Below are 15,829 nucleotides of genomic sequence, written 5' to 3' on the forward strand. Positions count from 1 at the left end.
AGTTGGGCTGTGGCTTGGAGGAGAACTTGCAGGTGATTGTGTTTCTTAGGACTGCTCTTGTCCTTCAAGGTGGTGAGGTGATAGATTTGAAAGGTGATGTTAAAGGATCCTTGGTGAGTTGCTGCTGTGCATCTTGTAGGTGGTACAAACAGCTGCCACTGTACATCAGTGGTGCAGGGAGTAAATGTTTTGAGCTGTGAATAGGATGTCAACTGAGCAGGCTGTTTTATCCTGGATGGTCTCAAGTTTCTTAAGTGTAGTCGGAGTTGCAGTCTCCAGGCCAGTAGGGAGCATTCCACCACAATTCTGATTTGATCCTTGTATATGGTGGAAAGGCTTTGGGAAGTTTATCTGGTTGTTGCTTGATTAGCCAGTGAGGCAGCTTTCTCAATTTTGGTACAAGCCCCAGATGTTACTGAGGATTTTGCACGGTTGACAGGACTGAGAATGTCATTATCACTTCTGGTGCCTGGGTTGATGCCAGGTGGGGGTTCATTCGGTTTCATTTCTTATCAACTTTTCTGTAGCTGTTTGATTCAATTGAGTGGCAATTTAAGAGTCAACCACATTGTCTGGAATCACAGGCCAGGTAAGGACAGCAGGTTTCCCTCCTTAAAGGACATTAATGATCCAGATGGGGTTTTATGACAATCATTTAATGGTTACCATTAGTAGACTAGACTAGCTTTTATTTCCCAAAGGTGGGATTTGAACCTGCACTCACACAGCATTTGCCTGGGCCTCTGGATTATTAATTTAGTAACATTACCAATTACACCATAAGCTCCTTCACCTCCACACTAAATGCCATATGAACTTCAATAAAAAAAGAGGTGCCAAAAGCTGCAGACCACAAATAGATGTGATATTTTTAATATTGTATTGCTTTAATCCAAAGATCAATAAAAAATTACATTTAAAGCATGATTTACCATTGCAACCGTCCAGACTTGCATAAATTGTAGTCTCCAGTTTAAACAAAAAGCACAGCTCCGCAGTTCTTGTCTATTCCTTGCACAAGCCCAGAATCATTAAAAATGGTTTTCAAAACATATTTAAAGCCACCTTATATCTTTACAAACTAGGGTGCAATCTTACGGCTGTTCACTCGGGCAGGATTTTCTGGTCCCACTGCAGTGAATGGTGATTTAGCTGGGTGTCAAATTCCCTGCCCTTGCTTGCAGCCAGTAAGAGTGCACCCATGAATTTTTTCCAGGATGAAACATGTACCGTATCACTATAGGTAGGTGATATCAGAGCTTTGTCTAACTCACTGTTATATCACCCCAGCATAGCAAGAGACAATCTTCTTAATAGTCATTGGATATCATTGGCAATTCGGCACAGTGCATCAAGTACAGCACAGGACATACAGCTGGAATGATTTAAAAGGCTTTAACAGGTAGATCTTTCAGTTCTGGCACTTAATGAACCTGTGGTTTACGGTGTTAGCCGAACCTCAGTTCTCTTACTGCCTGTATTTTAGCTATCTTTCTGATAAGATCCATCACCTTACTCCCAGCATCTCAACAAACTCTCCTCTGAACAACATCTAACTGTAATGCCTGAGGTCTCCCAGTTTTATAGCCTTTAGCTGCACCCATACAGCTAACCAAGACCATTTAATAAAAACACTTTGGCTGGGAAACAAAAGAAATCAAAAAGCTTGTCATTTCAGAGAGGAAAATACTCTCTACTATTGATATTTACCCCTGATGTGGAGATGCCAGCATTGGACTGGGGTAGGCACAGTAAGAATTCTCACACCAAGTTAAAGTCCAACCAGTTTATTTGGTAGCATACTCCACTCATCTGATGAAAGAGCAGTGCTCCAAAAGCTTGTGATACCGAAATAAACCTGTTGGACTTAACCTGGTGTTGTGAGACTTCCGACTGTGGGCATTTACTCCAGTTAAGATATGTTCAAATAATGGAATTCACCATCAAGTTTTTTTTCTTTGAGTGTCACAAGTAGGCTTACATTAATACAGCAGTGAAGTTATTGTGAAAATCCTAATCGCCACACTCCAGCACCTGTTTGGGCACACTGAGGGAGAATTTAGCATGGCCAGTGCAGCTAACCAGCATGTCTTTTGGGTGGGAGGAAACCCATGCAGACACGGGGAGAATATGCAGACTCTGCACAGGGTGATCCAAGGCAGGAATCGAACCTGGCTCCCTGGTGCTGTGAGGCAGCAGTGATCACTGTGCTGCCCAAGAACCTGAACACATGCACAATGTGTTAATGGACCAGTGTTAAGACAGGCAAGGTAGATGGGAGAGGGCAAAAAGAGGAAAACACAGGGAAAGAAGCAGGATACTATGAAAAATGGTAGTACCAATAATGAGCCCGATCATGACAGAGAACCATTAGCAGTGACCTGAGTCAAGGACCCTCTTTGGAGCCCCCAACAATCATGCAGCATGACTATGACTCACAAAGGGAAGTGTAGGAACAGATAGCAGGTGGCGAGGACAAATATTATCACTAACACAAAAGCAGACATACTGATGAAACCACAAGTGACAGGACAAACCACAGAGACAATGAGGCCCACAAACTGAGTTTAACCTAATTTGCAATACAGAGAAAAGGAAAAGGATTGGCACCTGATTGAGACATGGTTTATTTTGAAGCAACGTGCATCCATCCATTGGATCCGCAAAAATGTATATAGAGCTATGAGCTGTAAACGACAGGGCGTCTCTGAGCTCGACTTGGAAGGCTTCACCTGCATGCACGTGGTAAAAGCTTAAATAAATTCACCTTGTTCCACTTCATTCAGGTCTGAAGGGCCAATCTTTACAAAACCCTCCAAACTGTGCTTTCGAGATCTAATGGATAAAAGAATAATCCGGTTTCAATTATTCTTTCATTTCAGAAGTGTAAACTAGACTTGTGAACAAATCAATTTCCAAGTAGAAAATTATGTCCTTGTGCGCAGGAATGTATTCAGCTAATGTTTCAGAGAGATGCTCTGCCAAGGTGGGTGAGCACTGGACTATTTCCGGATAGACATACTGGGTCATCTGACCTTCCTCATCTGGCACAGTAACAGGAGGAGGCCAATCTTCCTCCTTGGGTGTTTTCTGCTATTCAGTTAAATGATGGGAGAATAAAAAACTGGAGTACAGAATAGAGGAGATTCACAAGAACAATTCCCAGGGTAAAGAACTGTAGCTACAAGGATAGATTGGAGAGGTTGGGACTGTTTTCCTCAGAGAGAAGAAAGGCTGAGGGGAGGTATTATAGAGACGTCCAAGATCCTGAAGGGGTATGGACAGGGTAAAGAGTGAGAAACTGTTCATGCTCAAGAAAGCATCAAAAACTAGACAGCACAAATTCCAAATATTTGGCAGAAGGAGTAAAAGTGATATGAAGAAGTCTTTTCTCACCCAGAGAGTGGTTGGATTCTGGAATGAACATTTGAAAGGAGGTATTCAAAAGGGAATTGGATTGCTATCTGAAAAGAACGAATCTGCAAAGTTACAAAGATAAGGCAGAAAATTGGGACTAGGTAGATTGTTCTTTCAGAGTCAGTGCAGATTTAGTGGACTTAATAACCTCCTTCTGCACTGCAAAGATTCTGTGATTGGTGATCCCTCAACTTCATTTTCCATATTGTTTGATGCAATTGGCTATCAAACTCAGTCTTGAAATATTCCCTGTCCTTACAGCAATTTGTTGTAGTTAAAGACTGTAGGTGAGATCAGGAGTAGGATTTACACTTGAAATAGGAAACAGCACAATTTTTTTGGGATTTGTTTGTGATGGTGAAAAGTCTGCTTTGAACATTTAAAATCACAATTCCCAATGATTTCAAATCAAAAATAAGTCACCAGCAATTCAGGTCCAATAGCATCATCACAAAATTAAGCATGGAATTGTATCAATTGTTGCAATCAGCTTCTGCACCAGCCTTTAAACTGCAGATCAAACCTTAGTGCAAATGTCAGAACGTAAAAAGAAACATATATAATTGCATTTAATCACATTTCAAACATTTTTTTAAAAAATGAAGACATTTACATTATTTTTTGCCACTCTTCTTTCACAACTAACAAACCAACACAAAAGTTAACACATCAGAAATGTCCATTTAATCCTACCTCACAGATACAATCCCCTCAAACCAAAGATGGGTACAGATGCCTTAAAATCAGCTTTGTACATACATTAAACATTGAAAAGACAAAACAATCACTCACCCGATGTAAAGGTAAACCCCCCAATAAATAAATAAGTTACCGTTTTTAATTATCAGCACATTATTTAAAAGATTAAAACATAAGCTGCACTATCCTGTGAGATAATGATTTTTCCTTTAAGTACCAAATACTGAGCTTTTACCACAAGAACACATTTTCAATAAATAGGTTTTAAATTAAATGCAACATTTTATGTTACATCAGAACTGTAGAAGACTCTGCTCCCTATGAGAGTCTGTTATCACAGCTTCACTGTCAATGAAACATTAAGCAAATACTTAGCCTATTTTAGAGAGGGAAGGATACTTGCCATTGGGTCCTGCAATAAGGTCACTTGCTGTGCCATCTTGATTCTGGATTAATGCATAGTGGGGGGAAAAATAAAATGGGACCATACAAAAGAGATGATTTAATGCCATAGAAATTTCAACTGTAAAGACAATGATCTTTCATTCAAGTTGGACAGGAGACAATCCAATGGCTCGGAAATTATCTCACCATTTCTATAATATCCTAGCATAAAATATATCTGCCATCTATTGTAATAGGCACAGGACGGAAATAAAAGCAATCAATCTTCAGCGTATTTTGTGCCAACTAAACATACACGTTGGCTGTTCAAGCATTTTCAGCTAAGAGTCTGTGGGTTAAACACTGAAAATTAACGAGATTAATCTGTAACGCATAAAACTTGGTAACTGATGCTCAGTTTTTGGACTTCAAGAAAACATTTAAATTGCAAACACAGAACGGTGGCATAAAGCTACAAATACCATAAGTGCCCCAGTATAAAACCCTGCTCAAGCAGATCTGAAAGCACAGCTTTCAAAAAGGCTTTTTGTTTTGTGAGGATAACCACTCTCCCACTGATTGTCATTCATTCTTCACTCCTTGGTTTAATTGCATTTTTGTCCTACTGTTTCAGCAGTCACAGACCAGGGAACGCTGTGGGTCATCATGCCGTTTTGGTAGGATTGAATATTTTGCCCTATTGAGTTAGGTGAACCAATGCAACTGCTCTGATCTTCAGATCATGAATCAAATTGTCTTGACATAATTTAGCCAACCACAGCCAAAAGTCCTTGCAACCACTCAAAACCTAACCAGCATCTGTGAATGCACACTTTGTTTTGGTATCTCAGTGTTATAACATGGTTGTTACCCTCGGCTGAAGAATCATTTGATTTACATCCCTGAAAAAAATGAAATGGTGAAACACGCAACAGCATCTGACAGTGCAGAGAGTCACAATTGCTTTTCTCACTTTTTTTTTTATAAAAAAGACAACTTTCTTCCTGTAAGGAAAATATTTTCTTGTATTAAAAAGGTAGTTGTGGCAGTCAGACTGCAGGTCCTTAAATTGGAGAACCACTTTGTCTTGAATCATCCTGCAGGCCGTCTGCAGTTTAAGGCACTTAACAGTAGTTTAGTGATGTCTTCATTCTTTAAACATCTATCTCCCAAACTTAGTCTCTTTGTATGTGCTGCGCTAAAAAGGCCTCTGGCTGGAATGTTTTGAAAAATAAACAATTTTCCCTTTAACCTTCTTTCCCTTGGTTATATAAGGCCATCAGTGACACAGACAGCTAACTGACTTGGTTCCACTGCCTCCTGACAGTAGTAAGGATGAAATAGTCTCTCCTGGCTGCAGACTCGCATGGCAAAATACGTGTGGCGTAATAGATGGGGGAAGCGAAGGGTAAAATAGCGAACAAACTCATCTGGAACCGAGCCCAAAGTTTCTTGCACTCCCTCTGGCAGCTCTCTGTAGTGGTGTTTCTGAAAATAAAACATGAAAATATGAACAGTCAAATATTTTCCAATTTTGCCTCGCAATGTAATACCTGTTTTCTAATCAAATGTCAAGGCTATCCCAGCACTCCACATTACAAGAGTTAACTCTCATCCTAATGCACTTGGATATCTACACAGCAAGGAGATGGTTGGTTGCAAATGTCTAAGGTTTTATGATTGTACCTTCCAATAACTTTTAACAAATTAGATAACAGCAAAAATATGCTGTCATATGACTAATAACTATATCATACAATCCCTACAGTGTAGGGAGGAGGCCATTTGGCCCATTAAAGTCCAGACTGACTCTCCCCAATGGAGCATTCCACCCATTTCCCCCACCATTTATCATGGCTAATCCATCTAATCTACACACCTTTGGAGACTAAAGGGCAATTTAGCATGGCCAATCCACCTCACCTGCACATCTTTGGACAGTCAGACAAATTATTTGAATAAAATCCTCTGCCACTTCAGTCACCACAATGAGTCAATTTTAACAAACTTTGAGACATTGAAGAGAAAATAATAAAGATCTTAATCTGTGGTGGATTAAATGATGTGTCACATGAATGATGGGACATAGGTTTAGTTTCTCTATTAATCTATCAGTCGCAGCTAGGTTTGGAGACCTGGCACCTCACAATAACAGAAGGGCATCACCAAGGCTGAGTCCTGAAGACCAGACACCAGAAAGGAGGGGGTGGGAGATGAAGAGAGCCTGCAGGAATATTTTAAGGGCAACAATCACATAAAACATCACATCTAGAAATCTCAAATACGAAAGTGATCAAAGTACTATTAAATTTGTTAATCGTAATTTAATAGTTGAGATGTTTTGCCCCAAGGTGCTACAAATCATTAGCTTCTTCATTGCAGAGCCTGGGGCTGTCCATCTGTCAAGATCAATGCCAACATCACTCTGTCATCAGGAGATGAATAAGTTGAGGTCAGAATAACCAATTCCACCTCACCCTTTGCACTATTGCCTGTTCATTTTCCTCCCTGTAAGAAGTCTCACAACACCAGGTTAAAGTCCAACAGGATTATTTGGTAGCAAAAGCCACCATCTTGCGGAGTGCTGCTCCTTCATCAGGCAAGTTATGAAGAAGCAGTGCTCCGAAAGCTAGTGGCTTCTGCTACTAAATAAACCTGTTGGACTTTAACCTAGTGTTGTGAAACTTCTTACTGTGTTTACCCCAGCCCAAGCCGGCATCTCCACATCAGTCTCATCCCACCAAGTGAAGGTCAAAATAATGGTGCTCACTTAATGTATTCCAGCGATCTTTCGTTATACGGTGATAAACATATTAATGTAAAAAATAATAACACGAGTGAAATGTAAGGGGAGACACATATTTCTAGAAAAACTGATCTTCAAGCAGTTACATCACTCGAAAATAATAATGACACCCTTATTTAATGAGGCTTCTAAATCATAAACAGGGTTGCAACACCATGAATACATCTAATGAAAAGATTAAAAAGGAGAGAAAAATCACAATATGAGAGAAAGCTAGCTAGAAATATAAAAAGATATAGTAAGAGTTTTTATGCATATTTTAAAAAGAAAAGTTAATAAAGTAAGCACTGGTCTTATAGACAGTGAGTCTGGAGAATTGATCATGGAAAACAAGGAGATAGCAGATGAAGTGAACAGTATTTTGCATTCTTCTTCATTATAGAGAATGCAAACCAGGAAATAGAAGGGAGAGAGAAACTCAGGAAAATTACAGGCACCAGAGAATTGGTACTGAGTAAACTGCTAGACGTACAAGTTTACAAGAGTCCAGGTCTTCATCCTCAGGTCTCAAAAGAAATGTCAGAGAGATAGTTGATGCATTGGTTTTAATTTTCCAAAACTTCAAGCCCTGGAAAGGTCCCATTAGATTGGAAGATTGCAAATACAACTCTGGCATTCAAAAAAGTAGGAGACAGGAAGTGGGAAACTACAGGCCTGTTAGCTTAAGATCTGTCATAGGGAAAATAAACAAGCTCAAAGTAATCAGGCAAAGTCAACATGGTTTTGTGAAAGGGAAGTAATGTTCAATCAATTCATTGGAGATCTTTGAGGAAGTAACATGCTGTGGATAAAGGGGAATCAGTGGATGTACTTGGATTTGCAGAAAACATTAGACAGAAGCGCCACATCAAAGGTTATTACAGAAAATAAAATCTCATGTTATACATGTGTTAAAATCTGTGACTGTATTGGCAGTAGATGGTATTCCAAATCACTGCTCAGGAATGTGTGGCAATGATGTAACCTGTCATCTCCAGGGTAACATACTGGCAGGTTAGGAAGAATTAAAAATGCATATTATTTAAATGATGAGAGATTGCAGAGGTGTGAGATTTAGAGGATTCTGGGTGTCCTAGTTCACACATTACAAAAGGTTAGTGTGCAGGTATGACATGTAATTTGCAAATTGTTACCATTTATTGTGAGGGGAATTACAAACAGAAGGAGGAACATTTTGGCATAGCACCAGTCAGACCATATTTGGAATATTGTCTACAGTATTTAAGGAAGGATGGAAGTACATTGATAATAGTCCAGAAAAGGTATACCAGACTAACACCTAAAATAGGTAGGCTGTCTTATAAGGAAAGGTTGGACAGACTAGGCTTGTTTCTACCACAGTTTAGAAGAGTTAGAGGTGACTTGATTGAAACATACAATATCGCGAGGGGTCTCGAAAGGGTGGATATGGAGAGGACATTTCCTCTTATGCAAGATTAAGACATTTAATGGTACTTTGATCACTTTCATATTTGAGGCTTATAGATGTGATATTTTGTGCGAATGTTGCCTTTAAAAGATTCCCCTGACTCTCTTCACCGCTGCCTTTTTGGTGTTTGGTCTTCAAGAGTCTTATCCTTGATAATGCTGCACAGCAATATCGTAAGCTGCTTGTTAACATTCCTGTGGGGCACCTTGAGGGTTTTTTTTTTTACAGCACTAAGGGCACTATATAAATGCAAGCTGTTGATTTATAAGATGCTACAGCTATGTTATAGCTGGAGGTTGACAAACATCATTTGCTAGTTCAAGGATTAGTTAATCTGTTTCCAGATGATTTTTCCTCTGTCAGGAGTCGCGTTGCCCTAATCCACTTATCCAAAGTGACTGGGGCTTTGTGGATGGAGATGGCAGTTTACATAATTGCCACATATTCCTGAGTAGCGACTTGGAGCACCATTTACTGCCAATAGTTACAGATTTAAACCCATGAACCAAATAATTCAGATGTATAACTGTCCAAACAGTGATTACCCATTTTATTACAGATTAGAGCACTAATGCTGGAAGAACTAGTACAATTACCTTATTCCTCATTGCACGTAGCAAATCCCTCACTGAGCTCCCTTTGTATGATCGGAATTTTCTAAGATCTATAAAGGAAAAGTTATTCTGGTTATTCTGAGATGAAACACAGGCAGTTGTACACAGCATCCTGGACAACAACTAGTGACCATGCACCAAAAGGAATAGAGATCAAACAGTAAATGGAGAGAGGGAATTGAGTTTGTGTGTCCAGCCCTCAATGACAGACATAGAGACTAGGGTCAGGATGATCAGATGCAGGTTCACATACTCAACAGCATCAAGGAAAAGACTCATTCCAAAGACTCTCACAAACACACTTTAAGAAAAAATCCCCTTTTCCTGAGCAAAATCAGGTAAAACAGTAACTTTACATTAGCTGTTTTGTCCTGTAATCGTGAAATAAAAATTGACAGGACAGTAAAAATTAACAGTTACCAATGGCAACAGCAGGGAAATAATTTTACAGCTACCTCCAATCTCTCTAACATGGGGTCAGAAGTGAGTACAGTACTCGTGAGGATGAATCAGCACAATTTTAACCAACCAGTTACAGCAGAACACATGATCAGCCCACCTGTCTGAAGAGGTACAGTGATGTGCGCCTTCCAGTCACCTTGAACGACACTTTGTCCACCTCTCTCCAGTTCTCTTACTATTGGCCCATCCAGAGGCTCTTTCTCTATTCGATCACTGACATCCTGCAATCATTAACACAAAATTACAGGTTCCTGATATGAATTTCAAGTGATGTTGTGCATCTGCTCTTAACAGCAATGGAATTTTTGATTTACAGATTTCAATGATGTACATTTTAGATTTTACAGTCAACATTTAAAAAAATGAAAGCGAAAAGCCCTTCCTCCCCCTGGTGTTTTAGTTGGCTGGCCCAGTTTGTTTGATACTGGGCCTGCAGAAAAGATTATCTGTCTATGCACTGATTCCAGCTGGAGATAGCAAAGGTTCTATCATTAACATATCCCCACAACAGGGACAGAGGTGAAACTAAAAACTGGCTGATGGTTCCAGCTCATTAAAGGATGACTCCTGTCTGGGTACAAACAGGATTAGACATTGTTTATTGACATGTTGTTCCACCATAGAGACCATAAAACTATGTCCATGGCTAGACTACCGTTTGGATAAATTTTGGGAGCACAATCCAAATTACTGCCTTCAAGAGAGAAGAGAAAACTTAATTGGGAAAGAGGAGATTCAAACAAGTCAGTCTACAACATGGGTGGGGGACCTACCTGTGGACCGGATCCAGCCTGTTGCTCAATTTCATCCAGCCCGTGGCAAAGTTTTCTAAAAAAAATAGACCTATGACAGTAGCCCCTTTAAAATAGCATTTATCACTGAATTTGCTTTGGACAAAAGAGTCAGCTAAATTACTATATTAATAGCTAATATAACATTTAAATTTGTTGATGGTAGACTGATTGGTTTTGTGTTTAGTACTGACATGGCAACTATCCTAATTTTCAAATCTCATGTCTCCTTTCCTGTCATGTCTCAATGCTCATTCTTATCCTCACATCTACAGCATGTTTGCAGATAACTCCAACCCTGTATGTTTACCTGTTGAAAAACAGCTGTGGAAAACCAAATAAAACTGGACGTGGATTGTCATGTTTTAAGTGAAAAACAACTTTTTTTTGCGGAGGTGAAATGCAAACCCTGTGTGTCTGATTTGTGGAAAAGTGATTCCCGTTACGAAGACCGTCAACATGGAAAGACACTACAGCGAGAAGCACATCAATTTATAAACTGGAGGTGGAGACGTGCTGTGAACTGCATTGTTGTTTGGAACTATATACTGCTATAAGCAGTTACTTTTTCAAAACTTCTTATTGCAAAGAATTGTCTATGTGCCAGATTAACAGGCGCATGAATTTGTAAAACAGTTGCAACAGGTAACATTATCAGTGCCAGCAGACATAACAATATTCATTAAGGAAAAGAAAACTCAGCCATCACAATAAAACAGTGGATAAGTTGAACTTTTTTGGATTCTTGCTAAAAATATTAAATGTTGTTTTCAGTGTGTGGGGGATCTGTGACTGATTTTGTCTGTGTGTGAATGGTCTGTGATAAGCTAAAGATGTCTCACCTCTGCTCTACAGAACAACATGGCGCACAATCAAATCTGGCCTTGGCTCACTGTCTGTGTGGAGTTGCATGTTCTCCCCATGGCTGCATGGGTTTCCTCCAGATGATGCAGTTTCCTCCCACAGTCCAAAGATGTGCAGGTTAGGGTGAATTGCTCCTTTTTGTTATGGGGATTAGCAGGATAAATACATAGGGTTAGCGATAAGGCCTAGTGGGATTGTTGTCAGTGCAGGCTTGATGTACCAAATGGCCTCTTTCTGCACTGTAGGGATTCAATGATTTTAACTCTGGATGTTCCAATTTCCTCCCATGGTCCAAAGATGTGCAAGTTAGATGGACTGGCCATGCCAAATTGCCCCTTAGTGTCCAAAACTGAGGGGACAGAGGAGTAGATTTGTAGGGTTACATGGATAGGCCTGAGTAAGATTCTCTGTTGGACGGTTGGTGCAGAATCAAAGGGGGCAAATAGTTTCATTCTACACTGTAGGAGTTCAACAATTCTTCTCTAACCCGTAAGCTGCTCTTGATGGGTTGGAGGTTTAGTCAGTTTTTCCAGTAGAATTTCAAACAGGAGAGTGCAGGTTGACTTTGTAAATCATTTATTCCCGTTATAATATTTATTTTTAAGACCTTATGAGCCAAACACTAGAATTGTTTAAATGTGCTATTTCAACTCAGACATGGTTAGCAGACCACTCAGCAATGGAAGGAAGTGTCAAAAAGCCTAGCCCTCTCTCAAAGAGGCTGGCAGGAGGCAAACAATTTTGAAAAAGCACTGGAGGAAAAAGTTCTCCATAATGAAGGTGCGTTTCACATAAAATTAACTTCCCTTCAAATACCCCCTTTTTCTAACTCTATAGCACAAAGCACGTAGCAAAGAAAATGACTAGCAGCAGCTCTTGGAGATAATAAATTAGGGAAAGAATTGTGCGCTCGCTGGATGAAAAACAAACCTGGAAAAACTGAAGCTGTTTCTCAAGACTCCAAAAGAAAGGATTTTTCAGCACGCATTTTGCAGACGGGCGTTTCTGTGGGTCCATGCTCATCATCTCTTGAATTAAATCATGAGCAATAATATCCTCTAGAAAGAGAAATAAGGAACGACTGATAAATCTACCAAGAAACAACTGAATTCCTCTGGAGCTGCACTGGAGGAAGGAGGCAATTGTTTGGAGATGGAAACAATATTCTCTCTAACAGCCATTGGGCAACAACAACTTATATTTATATGTAATGAAACATCCCAAGACATTTCACAGGAGCTTTATAAAGGCAAGCAAGCCACATTAGGAGATAACCTCCATGCTTTGGTGGGATATCCAAAGCAGCTCACAGTACCCCAATGGTGGAAAATCTCGGCAACTCTGACAATATCTGTGGAGAGGGGTTTCGAGTCTGAATGATTTTTCATCCTCTGAACCTCTATGACTCTGTGGCCTCTATGACAAAGAGCTATTCAGAGTCAAAACAGCAGCTCTATTCTCTCTCCACATATACTGTCAGACTTGTTGAAATTTTCCAGCATTTTCAGTTTTTGTTTTAGCTTCCAGCATCCGTGGTAATTTGCTTTTATTTTACATTAGGAGATATTAGGTCAGATGGCCAGCTAAAGAAAGGAGTTTCAATCAAGTCTTCAACCTTCCCTCTATTTAATTGGAGGGCATTTCTGCTCATCTTGTACTGGATAATGAAAAAGTGGTCAGGTAATTTTACAACACTGGAGGCAGCGGTGGTGAGCTGGACACTGTCGGCATGAACGCTGCGCCATTGGATAATGTCATCAAGGGATGAGATAAGATTCTAAAGATGACAAAGCAATAGGAGAAGGCCCAGAATGTATCCACAGGGGACCACAAGAGGTAACAGTGCGACAGCAGGAAGAGAAGCCATTGTAATTCGCTACAATTAGATAGCTAAGACCAGAACCGCATGACATTCTGCTGTTCGAAAGATAACAGGAAGGATTCAGGATCCAGAGTTGCTTATCCAAACTGTCAACACGAGAGCAGAAGAGTTTAAAACATATTCCAGACATCTGTAGGGTAGGAGGAGTTAAATTGTACAGCGCTAAATGAGGGAAGGATGCCCACTGTCTCAGATCACCCTGATCACGCAGTGTCAACTGGCCCACAAAAGGACAGTGATAATGATTCAGAGTAAAGCATTACAAGGACCATTTTATAGAGAAATTACAGAACAGAAGTCAGTCAGCTGGACTGAATAGCACCACCAGTTTAAAAACTCTGAAAAGACACAGCTCCTGCACAGGGACAGGTGCAGGCCACTTCACTCCTTGAGACTGTTCCCTGCCACTCAGATCATGGCTAATCTGCAACCCATCCATGTCAATTACTACCTTTGATTAACAAAAACATATCAGTCTCAGATTTCACATTAATGATCAATGATCAGGCATTAATTGCTGTTTGCAGATCATATCTAAACTTACACCACCTTTTGCATGTAGAAATATTTCCTAATTACGTTCCAGAATGACCTCTTCACGCCCCTCGTCTTGGACTCAGCCAAGAGAAGCAGCTTCTTCCTGCATCCCTTAGTACATGTAACCCTAGATTAAATCACCCCATTTCATTCCAAATTCCAAACAGTACAAACTTAGTTTGTGTAATCTTTTCTCATAATTTATCCAGGTATCAGTGTGCTAAATTTACACTGTGCTCTATCCAAGGTCAGTAACCTCCATGCTTTGGTGGGATATCCAAAGCAGCTCACAGTACCCCAAGTGTGGTCTAACCAGCACACTCTATAGCAGAAGTATGACCTGCATTCTAATCTTCTAGGCACAAAGGCCAGCCTCTGTGATTATACTCTGTACCAGTTCGTGACATTTTAAAATCTATCTAACCCCGACCTCCAGGTCTCTTTGGGCCCTCAGGATTTCTAGATTCTTGTCATTTAAGGAGTACATTTTTTTAGTTCCAAAGTGGATGGCCTCATATTTGTTTATATTGCAATCCATTTGTCATGGTTTTGCTCACTCACAATCTACTAAGATCTCTTTGGAAATCTGTGTTCCTATTTACACTGCCAGTTATCTTTGTGCCATCGGCAAGTATAGATCTGTAGTCTCCCATTCCACCCTTTCAATTGTTAACAAACATGGTGAATCTATGAGACCCCTACCACAGATCCTTGTGAATACAATGGTCACATCCTACCAATTGAGTAAATGAAAGCAAAATACTGCCGATGCTGGAATCTGAAACAAAAGCAGAAAAATTTGGATCAACACAGCAGGTCTGGCAACTGTGGCGAGAGAAACTTGAACTCTATTTCTCTCTCAGGTGGAGTGTTACCTGGATGCTTTGTACCTTAGGGGCTGCTGATTTGGAAAGTGGTAGGGACAGGAGGGTGTTACTGCAGCTGAGACAGGTAAGGGGATCCAGAGGGCAGGAGTACAGGGGGCGGGGAAGTGCAAAGAGCGAGAGGCAAAAGAGAGAAAGGTATTTAATAACTCTTACCATGTACATCAGGCTTTAAATGCTGAAGGTTACACACGCCCAGTAAAATATTGGCTTGCCGCTGCAGGGCTTTTCCAAATGGGTGACTGCCTTCTGAGATCACATAATAGAACAAACAGCCAGCAGAGAAAATATCCACCGCACATGTCTGCGAACAAAATTTCAATACATTATGGATAATGAAACAGATTCAATTCCTCTTTTGAGAAAAACTAATCTGTCATATCACGATTGGAGAACACAAATTCTTTTTCATGGTTAAATGCCAGTGATAAGATCATTTTCTTCAATGCTGGAAAGTTTCCTTGTTAATACTGTAGCTTGCAGCATTTCACACAGGTTCTGTACAATTAAGCTGCGTGCTATCTTGGTGGAAAAGAGATAGTCATTAAGTTGAAATACTTGGTTAAAAATAGATTTTTTAAAACTGCCAATGCTAAAGATCGAAATTAAAACAGAAAAAAAAACTTGTAATACACCGCAAGCAAGTCAATGCCTGAAGGAAAGGGTTCATTTTGAACTTTAACACAAGTTAAAACAGTAACCTCCTTCTCAAGTACTGGCAGATTTGCCAGTGTATTTTTAACCTAACTTCAGTTAGCAACGATGTTCAGGGAATGGACAAATGTCACTAGAATGAGTGAAACACACTTTCACTTGCCACTAAACGTAAATACTGTGCACTCCCTGTTCAGAGGCAGCAAAGCTCCCTCTGCAGCGTCTCAACAGCACCATCTACAGAAAGCCACATGTCACTGCATCAATTTCCCTCGTCACCTCTCTGAATCACACTGATGTATAACAGACGTAAAGCACACCCCGTGATTTAGCACATCACTGAAACTTTTGATCAGAAATTGCCTTGTAATGACTTGAGATTACCCAGTCTCCGACCCGTGTAGAA

At 40.1% G+C, this 15,829-nt stretch overlaps 1 protein-coding gene across 1 annotated transcript in view; it reads right to left on the reverse strand.

Annotated features, from left to right (window-relative positions):
- Positions 1-868: 868 nt before the first annotated feature.
- The window catches only part of ern1 (endoplasmic reticulum to nucleus signaling 1), a 94,091-nt gene continuing 79,130 nt past the window's right edge, over positions 869-15,829 (reverse strand). Inside the window, exons 18-22 of the mRNA XM_080209343.1 lie at positions 14,926-15,073; positions 12,397-12,524; positions 9,909-10,032; positions 9,332-9,399; positions 869-5,988 (exon numbers count right to left, since the gene is read on the reverse strand). Of these exons, the coding sequence (XP_080065469.1) occupies positions 5,767-5,988; positions 9,332-9,399; positions 9,909-10,032; positions 12,397-12,524; positions 14,926-15,073 (690 nt within the window). The 3' untranslated portion in view covers positions 869-5,766. The remainder of the gene's footprint in view (positions 5,989-9,331; positions 9,400-9,908; positions 10,033-12,396; positions 12,525-14,925; positions 15,074-15,829) is intronic.

The sequence above is a fragment of the Carcharhinus amblyrhynchos genome, chromosome 21 (genome assembly GCF_965287045.1).
Source record: "Carcharhinus amblyrhynchos chromosome 21, sCarAmb.v2.hapA, whole genome shotgun sequence".
Classification (NCBI taxonomy): Eukaryota; Metazoa; Chordata; class Chondrichthyes; order Carcharhiniformes; family Carcharhinidae; genus Carcharhinus; species Carcharhinus amblyrhynchos.